At 40.2% G+C, this 9,972-nt stretch overlaps 1 protein-coding gene across 1 annotated transcript in view; it reads right to left on the bottom strand.

The window, feature by feature from the left end:
* Positions 1 to 1,468: 1,468 nt before the first annotated feature.
* Positions 1,469 to 9,972, bottom strand: part of psmf1 (proteasome inhibitor subunit 1) — a 13,244-nt gene continuing 4,740 nt past the window's right edge. The window contains exons 5-7 of the mRNA XM_085354733.1: positions 6,010 to 6,066; positions 3,859 to 4,020; positions 1,469 to 2,152 (exon numbers count right to left, since the gene is read on the bottom strand). Coding sequence (XP_085210859.1) covers positions 2,101 to 2,152; positions 3,859 to 4,020; positions 6,010 to 6,066 — 271 coding nt within the window. The 3' untranslated portion in view covers positions 1,469 to 2,100. The remainder of the gene's footprint in view (positions 2,153 to 3,858; positions 4,021 to 6,009; positions 6,067 to 9,972) is intronic.

Here is a 9,972-nt window from a genome sequence, read left to right as displayed (position 1 = left end):
TCTTCATCAGCTTTTCACCTTACATGTTTGCCATGAATCATTTTCTTTACAGGCCTTTTTTCTCTTCAAGAAACCAGCACTGTAAGAAAAAGTTGGTCCACAAACTTCCTCTTTAGCTCTGTATTGTTCATTAGTTTCAGCTCAACAAGCTGTTATTTCCCCTGCAGGCAGGCGACAAACAGCCATCTCCAGTCCTCTGCCCAGGGAGTGCTGAGAGGTAAATATAGCACAGGAAGCTGATGCTCTGGTCACAGCAGCGCTCTCTCAGGTGCTTGTTAGAAGATAAAAAAAAAGGCACACAGTGTGAGACAGAAAAGGCCTGAAAACACAGAGTTTATAACAAGCTGTTTAAACTCCACGATCTGATGCTGAAGAGAAACGTCATCTCAGTCTGCAACCATGGTGACAGAGCCTCTGTTAAACTGAATGCTAATGTCAGTATGCTAATACTGATGTTTAACAGCTCCGAGGTTGGAAATTAAGTCAGTGCCACAACTGCAGTTCCTCTGCTGGCCACTTGAGGCTGCTTCCAACAGTGAGTCAGCATCCACTGTCTCCCACGTGAAAGTATCCAACCTTACAACTAAAATAAACTATTTTACAGCCTGACGTTGAAACTGTTTTAGACTCCATGAATGCGGTTTACCTTCTTAAAAACTTTGAGATGTGAACTCGTTATTATTAAAATTATTAAAACTGTGGGCGATCGTGGCTCAAGAGTTGGGAGTTCGCCTTGTAATCGGAAGGTTGCCCAACAGTCTCGGTCGTTGTGTCCTTGGGCAAGACACTTCACCCGTTGCCTACTGGTGGTGGTCAGAGGGCCCGGTGGCACCAGTGTCCGGCAGCCTCGCCTCTGTCAGTGCGCCCCAGGGTGGCTGTGGCTACAATGTAGCTGCCATCACCAGTGTGTGAATGGGTGGATGACTGGATGTGTAAAGCGCTATATAAATACAGGCCATTTACCATTTAAATTTAGGCTATGGCTGCTTTGGTCGAGTCGACAGACATGGATCTCGACCTTAAGATCCCGATTGTGCTGTTGGCCCTCTGAGAACATTTTATTACCAATAATATGATTTGTGTTAGTTGTACTACAGCCTGTCCAAGGTACCTGTGATCCAATTTTGGTGAGTAATTTTACACTATGAGTCAGATTGTGTTTCTCTGTGAACGCACCTGTACAGTTTTAGCTGGCCAAGCTAGCTCGCACTAATTGGTAAGTTAAAAAAAAAAAATATGACGAAAACCCAAATTCCTGATTACTGTCAGGTACCAACACAGTAGCTACTGTAGAGGATGCAACAGTGGGTATGTCCATCTCTGATGTGCAGTTTATAGAAAAAAAAAAAAGTTCAGTAACAAAAACCAGAGCATCTCGTCAAAGGGTTTTTATTCAGTATATATTACTGAGATCATTAAATAGACTTGTTCAATTGACAACAATCTAAACACAAATAAAGAACCATGTTTCAGTGTTCTTTAATATTTTCACATCAAAAATGAAAAAGAAGAAGCACTCTTTTATTAATAAACTGGTAGATGGAGTTTGATGGGATCTATTATTTAGGAAGCAAAGGGCAGAGAGAGGGGTTTTCACTCGTACATGTTTTTAGATTTAAGCATCTCGGTGGTTCTGTTGATCAAAGGTGAGATTTTTCATTTATGCAGTAATCTCCAGACTCGCAGATCTCGCCCTGCAGCCAAATGTCACCTCATTACTTCACAAAATAATACTGCTCAGCAATGTTCAGATGTCAGTATAAAAGACAAAATATGAGTTTATTATGCGCGACCTTCATCTGTATGGCATTGTTCTTTTAGGGGCTCTTTTACATTGGAGCAACTTTTTCATTTCAAAGTCACGGATATTTGAGACAGCAGTAACTGGGTTTTTGTTATGTCAGTTTGCATCCTAAAGATTTAATTCATATGAAATGAGCAATCAGAAAACAAACCCTCCTTCTCAAAAAGAGAAAAATGAAAATCTTCAGGCCACAAACACGGATGAAACCAAACCCTCAGAGAGGAGAAGGCGGCTGCTATCGGCTGGAGGAAAAGATGCTGAACAGGAAGTAGAAAATCGGGAAACAATCCAGGGTACTACATGAACATGTCATCGTAGCCAGGAGGGGGCATGTGGTCTGGATCCGGCCTAAAAAACAAAAACAAGAGAAACACACAGAGCTGTTGTTACTGTAGCCAGTGGAAGGTGGGTGGTTCGATCCCCGACTCCTGCTGTGCACACGTCTTAAGTCTACTTGGGCAAGGATCGAGTGTGAGTGCACAGATTGGACATAGATAAAAGTGCTGTATGAATGTGTGTGTGATTTGGTGAATGAGGAGTAACCAAGTGCTCAGCTGAATAAGAAGGTGCTGGCCCATTCACCATCGTCATATTTTATATACTGTCATTTTTTCATATTTTGTCTTATTTTTATTTTGACTCCTGGTGTTCAGGCTGAGGCCTGCAGGGCAGGGTTAGGTAATGGAGCAAATACACCGCCTGCCAATGATTAGTGGAGTCCACTGCCTGCTGTTGGACTGATTTTTGCTATTTTATTTGGAAAAGTTTTCGGTGTGTCTCCTTTATAATTCAAGATAATGCACAGTCAACCTGGAAAGCACAAAAGTTCTTGTTGCAGTGATTTCAGTTGTTCACAACACAAAGCAGAGGCTCTAACAATTAAACCCTCTTTAGTGCTTCCTGTCCTTTATTTTGGGCTGAAAAGCTTCATAACAGAAGCAGATTGAAAAACTGTGTATGCATTTCTGCACACTCACAGCACTTAAGGCTGCAAACAGAGGCATCCTTCATCTAATTATTTTCCTTATGGTTGTCTCATTTGTGAGTTTCATCTATATCAGTTTGGAGCTAGATAAATGCCAAGCAGGCGATTTTGCTTTGCTTCATTGCATTTGCTGAAAATGCTGCTGGGGACTCCTCTGCCTCTCCAGCAGGAACTTGAGCTGGACGGTCGCGGCTGTTGGACTGACACCGAGCGACTGGAACTTTAAACACACAATCTTACTACAGAACTAAGACGGGTTTTTTTTCCAGGACAACAGACAACCTTTACTTGTTTATTAAATCTGGTTTATTAGTCTATTTAGCTATAGAGTCACTAAAATCTGTGTCTATAAATGAGGCTGGAAGGTGACTAATATACTTTTTTTTCTGTCATTATCTTCACGTTTATATCAAAAACAACAACTTTAAGGCAACTTTGCATGATTATCTAATAATCATGCAAAGTTTTATTTTACAATGAATCTTGAAAATGGCACCAAATGTTTCTGTAATACATAAGAAATTACACAACTGTTGTATTTAATTTGCTTCAAAGCTGCTTTCAATTTTCTTATTTGTTCTGTGAAGAATGTATCTTTCAGTGGAGTAAATCATACAAATCTAAGATGTTGTAACCATTATAAGCCTTTATTTGGATTGACACAGAGTCAAGAGCTGCCTCCATTATGTAAGGTGGCTCCTCAAAACTCTTTAAATTGCTAAAATGGAGAGGCCATCTGGTATTACTGAGATTAAAATGGGTGCAGCTTTGTTGTGTTTCATTTCTGCTGAATTAAATCTGGTGAAGCTGCAGCTGAGAAGTAAAAAAAAAAAAAAAAATCTTTAATAAGACCACTGACTGATTTAACGCTGCTCTTGGATTTGGATTTTTGATCAAGTCGAAAGATAAGATCTTTTTTTTTGAGAATTTATTTTATGTCGAAATTCAAAGTGTCTTTGACCCTTTGAGAGGTTCAGTGGAGCCTCACAGCTGAGGAGCTGTTACAGCCTGTGTGTGTGTGTGTGTGTGTGTGTGTGTGTGTGTGTGTGTGTGTGTGTGTGTGTCTCACCCTGGTCTGTGACGTCCGACGGGTCCAAACGGATCGAAGCGAGCTCCTGGGGGAACGGCTCCAGGAGGCAGAATGTCTGGTATCCCACTAGACGGGTCAAAGCCAGAGCGAGGATAACCTGACCTCAAGGGGTCGACTATCATCCCACCACCACCACGAGAACTGAGGAGGGGAGGCGGAGTTCAGAGATTCAAGAGAAGGACACGTGTCAGCTGGTTTTGTTGACTTTGTCAAAGATAAACAGGCTACAGGTTTTATCTGAAAGTGTTTAAAAATAAATCACTAGTTAAGTAACATTAATGTTATTATAACATAAAAAAAAATCCTAAACAAGTTGTACTTTCATGATTGTAATGGATGACGACGGAGCTAAAAACCACCCACCGCGGAGCGGCGGTTTCAAAAGTATTATCCAGCTTACACCACGCTCGACATCCAAACAAGACTGTTTCAAAAACAGACGTCGTAAAGAGCTCCCCAGTACAGAAATCAAACCAAAGAACAAAACGCTAATACACACTAAACACAACAAATAAAGTCCACCTTGAGTTGGTTTTTAAACACGCCCACTTTATCAGTGTACTTGAAGCACAGGTTAGGGGGGATAACATCTTGCAACACAACCCAAAAACATATACAAATGGATGCCCTCTGCCCTTTTTACATTGTGTACATGTGCTGTGGGTCATACTGGATCACTTGGCTGCCATTAAAAACCTCTCATGGGCCTTATTGGCTCTTCTGCAGGGCTCGGCCAAAAGCTCACCTTGTAAGTGAACCAGAAAAATCTTAAGGTGGGGTTGAGTTTAGCAATTATTAAAAACTGTAAGAAAACTAGTTACATAATAGCTGCGACTCAGTTTGGAGATGTTTGCTTCGTTCGAGTCTGAAAAGGGAAGTTGATGTTAAAGTGTCTTAAGCAAACTTTATTTCTAATGGCCAGAAGGAGACGACTCCTGGTGGTTATAAAGAAGTCTGTAGGAAAACGGCACTCTCTGAGACCTCATTAAACACTTTCCTGGAGATTTCATGGGCTGAGTCGCCTGTTTCAGGTCATACTGAATAAAACGGGGAGATCATTTTGTAAATTATGGCCACTTTTAAAGAAAAATAAGAGGACTGTCCAGTGTTCGCCCATTACCTTCAGATTTGTCTGTTACTCTCATTAACCTTGCTAGTCTCATCTGGTTACACAACACTAAGTGCTGACAGCAAAAATAATTAGGGCGAGGTTTTAAGAGTGGGTGATGTCACAGTAACTATGTCCATCTTTTATAACATCTATACTGTAAAAAACAATGTGCCATCAGCCGCCTTCTGGACGGGCTAAATTTAGTCTCTAAAAACCATAAAGCACAAACATACCAACATTACAAACGTGACGAAAGCGCAACAAAGCAAGACAAGCATTGAGCAACTATGACCACAGGTGTGTTTTAACCAGGTTTTCATGTTTACATAGAAGCGAAGAGTCCCTGAATCATATATAGTGCGACTTGTAGAGATCTTTTAAAATGTTAATATCTTTTTCTGACTAAAATATGTTTGATTTTGAACCCTGTATGCCAAGCAATAGCTCTCTTTATGAAATTTATACTGGTGCCACTACCTGGACTAATTGTAGAAGAGTAATGCCTGCATACTCCTGGGGTAAAAATATCAATCAGTTATTAAAGGGCAGCTTTCAACAAAAACTTGGGTTTGATTAATTTGCTTTACTTCCACATTACAGTGAGGTATTTTGACAAGCTGATACTTAAAGCTACATATGGGGAAACAAGGAGATCAGATTAACCTTCAGTGATTTAAAAAGTGTCCTGGTGGAAGGTACTTCAATACAAAGCTTGTGTTAGCACAATAGAAAAGCTCGAGCTGATAAAAAATTAATGTTAAAACTAAACTTAGATTCTGAGTCTGCAGCTGCTTTTGTTTGTCATCTTTTCTGCGACTCTCTGACATCTGAGCTTAAAGCTTCGCTTTCAGCTGGACACGCGCCAGTAATCCAGAGCTGTCCGCTGCTGTGAGGGCCGACTGTTCATCCTCAAATCCCAGATTAGGGAAAACCCAGGAGAATGCTTAAATGCATGTCTGAGATTGAATTCCATAAACAGATTTAAAGGATTTAAACATGACAGGAAGAGACAGACTCACCCAAAGGGATCCAGATCTGCTCCTCCAGCTGCAAACGGAGGAACCATGGGGTCGGGCCTGAAACAAACACACACACACACACACACACACACACACACACACACACACACACACACACACACATAAACATCAAAACCAGTTAAATACAGGATCAGTCTAACATCATTTTACAATGGAAAACAAACTACAACAGCTAGCAACGTGTCAAATACGTGAAACACAACCGACGATCTTCTTCACCAACATCTAATAAAAATAAATACTTTATTTATGCTCAAAATTCACCACTGCAAGAGCGAAAACAATAAAAACACCTTACAATAAAAGTAAAATTATAAAAATGTAAAAATCTTATATCATACAATGAGCAGCTTAAACGTAAAACGAATGTGTTATGAGGTGGTAAAGACTTTCTGTATGTGTCCATGTTTCTGAGGAGATAAAAGAGTGAGAAAAATGAGTTCGGCTGCATGTCCGCTAAGTGGTGCAGAGGATGGTCTGGGTCCATTAATTATCCATAGCCATTTACCACACACAGCCACGGTCATTTGGAGGACCTTCGTCAGTTGAGGAAGACATCCCAAGTGCGGTGATTCAAACTGAATTCAATGATATGACGAACTCTCTCAGGCATGTTAATGCATTCAGCATGCGCTTTAATATTCACGCCACTGAAACGCTCCTTCGCAGCAGCGTGTTCGAGAGGAGACTACTTTTCAATCACAATCCTTCCACATTTCTGGTTGCTGCCATGACAACGTCTGCAAGGAGCACATCAAACTCCACTAACAGTGTTCCCTCTGAGTCTTAATCAGCTCACCGAGCTCGTCCATATCACTGACTAAGCGCCTCACATTCCCCATGATAATCAGTGGGACAGTTCCAGCACTGAAACCCCGGCATTTCCTCCTTTGGTCCTCTGGGATAATAGTAGGACTTACTTCAGGCAGTCAAATTGTCAGGACAACCAGAAGGTGAAGATTCTCAGAGCGAAACGTAAAGAAAAATCTCTGGTGAAAAACACACTTGATGGATGCTCAATCATCCAGGGAAGAAAATCCCCAAAAGCTGATTCTGTTCATCTGGACGCAACGTTTTCAGTGGGAGAAACTTTTCGTCACTCATCCAGGTGACTTCTTCGGTCTCAGCTGACTGCAGGTTTCCCCAATCTTATAAAGTGTACATTTGCATAATGACTTAAACTAGCATAACTGAAGGAACAATGGGCTGGGAGGTCAGTTCCTTGATCATTAATATGTAAATTCTCAAGGAGGGGGCCTAAGGGTACATCTCTCACCATCATACAGTGCGGTGATCGCAGCCATTCCCCAACTCTCTGTGAATGGTACTCATGGACATTGATCAGTGGCCATTGATCACGGGCTTTGATCAGTGGTTGTTGATCAATGGTCATGTGAATTTGCATATCAATGATCAATTAACTGATCTGCCAGCCCATTGTTGGAAACAAAAGGTTTCTGCCACTGAAAACGTTACATCCAGATGAACAGAATCAACTTTTGTGGATTTCCAAAAAGAGCTGTGCCAGACGACCATATTAGGGAAATCCTCTCTTAGTGACATCATTTAGAGCCAAGAGTAGAAAAAATAGATCAGTTGTCATTTAGAGTGGTCTGAAAGCTGTACGTAATTGTACATACATGGACCTCATATAATTTGAACATTCCCTTTCCAGGCTTGTTTGAGACGACTGAATCTGGTTCTTTTTAGACATTAAAAATGCTCAACTTTGGGACGATAGTTGATGTAGAAAATTTAGTTTTATTGCATTTTGAATGCAGAATATTGATGTCCATTTGACAATCGCTAGCTGGTTCATTATTTTACATACATAGTTACCTTATTGATTATTAAAGTATTCTGATTCTGGTATATTTAAAAGAATGCAAAAATTTAAAAAAAATTACTTTTTAAAAGGCTTCCCAAATGTGAAAACTTTTGGGAAGTCAGCTTTTGGGAGACTGAAGGACTGAGGAGACACAGTAAAGGAGTTGTTAGCACTGTCACCTCACAACAGAAAGGTTCCTGGTTCAAATCCCAGCTGGACTTTTCTGATTGTAGTCTAAAGGACTTTAAGTGGTCAGCAAAAAGCAACACGTTTTAAGAATCTGCGAGTTTAACTTTTGAAAACTAATTCTGATTCTCTAACATTTCCTAGATGTTTGGGGGGTAACAGTTTCCATCTTAACAAAAACATGTTATCTATTTATTTTATAATTCTCATTTATTTATTGATCCTACAATCATTATTTCACTTTAACTGGATCCTGCAGCTTAGAATCATCAATGACTAATGTCATTTATAAAAGACAGTTGCTCTAAGAGTAACTTTAAAAATGGAAACACACAGGCATGCTTGATTCAGCTTCTAGTAACACTGGTGGAGAGTCCCACATCTGATTCATCCAACCTTCAGGTCTTCAGGTTCTGCCCCCTCCCTTGTCTTGTCTTTGCTTTTGCCATCACTCTGCTTGTTTCTCTGAATTGTTACTCCCGAATCGTCTCTTAAGGATTCAGGAGTGCTTTCTTACTTTCTCTCCATTATCTTGGTCTGTTCTCCTCTTAACTTTTACTTTCTCCCATCTGTCACCGTTTCTCATCCTAATCTCCCTCCCCCTCTGTCTGCACCTCTCTCGGGACAAGGAGGTGACAGCAGGAGGTCGATAAAGTGCTGACATCATCTCGCATCTCATCTGAGCGGGTCATGGCTAAGAGGACGGGGGAGGAAGAGGAGGAGGGAGATGAGATGAGGAGTGAAAGTCAGAGTGATTCTGTCTCGCAGCTCTCGCTCACACATGTGCTCATGTTTCCATCACTTCAGATGACGTTACACTGACTTCATTTCCAGGATAACCACATTTAACATCACCAAACAAAATGCGCATTTTTATCAGAAAATGCTGCCATAAGTTAAATTTAAAGTCACTTTTAGTGGATGTTAAAGATTTTCACGTTTACTATAAATAAACAATGAACGAATTAAAAAAAACAAAAAAACAACAACCCTGCTCTCTTCAGCTTTTGTTCTATCAAACATCACCCATTAAAACACCAGTATGTGCCAATGCACTGGTGTTTCTTAAAGTTAACTAGTTAAGCTTAGCCAGGTAGTGAACCACGTCTGCAGAGATGGACTAGAGTGAAATTAATCTAAGGGACTGTTTGGTTTATTCTTACTTTATTCTGACTAATGATTTCCTGCTAACATGGATAAATTGCACTCCATCTTATTTCACAAAGTAAAATGTAAAAAAAGGACAGCTAATTTATCCAAGCTAACTTATTTGCTACATCTACCTGCCATTTTTCTATGACTACACTATAACATCTACTGTGACACACTAAGCAGATTTTTGCAGATGAGCTAAATTTAGCTCATCTGTTAGCACCATCCAACCACCCTGTGTTGGCTTTGCTTTGTGTCACTATGAATGACTAAAATAAATACTGTTCTAGACAGAAAGAAAGCTGTTGCCAAAACATTCTTTTCCACCAAAGAAAAATATGTTTAAACATTTTTAAATGGAGCTTAATTCATATCGTAAGTAGTGTTTAGTTTTTCAAATGTGTAGAATCATCAGGAAAATGCCAAGACATCTGTTACAAAAGGTAGCCCAGACTCCCTGCCTTAACTATATGCTGAGCAATCGTGCTTACTTACAGTCAGCCGCCCAAAGGTCCATTTTCAGTAAGGAAAAAAAACTCCTTAGTTAATATCAAAGACAAAAAAGTTAGGCGTGGTCACAGCCCTGACCTCAGCAAACGCTTTCTGATGCCTTTATCGGCTCAATCAGGTCAAACTGATTAAAACATGAATGTATTTGGTAAATTGTGGAAATTCTAATTTTCAGAAATGATGATTATCCAGGGTACGTTCACTAGGTAATGACAAGCTGTTAACCTGTGAGACGACAATATCCTCAGCTTGTAAGTCAGATGCAC

The sequence above is a fragment of the Diplotaxodon limnothrissa genome, linkage group LG5 (assembly GCF_057381915.1).
Source record: "Diplotaxodon limnothrissa isolate DT_005_m linkage group LG5, D_limnothrissa_male_GT1.1, whole genome shotgun sequence".
NCBI lineage: Eukaryota > Metazoa > Chordata > Actinopteri > Cichliformes > Cichlidae > Diplotaxodon > Diplotaxodon limnothrissa.
This window is presented reverse-complemented; position numbering and strand designations above follow the sequence as displayed.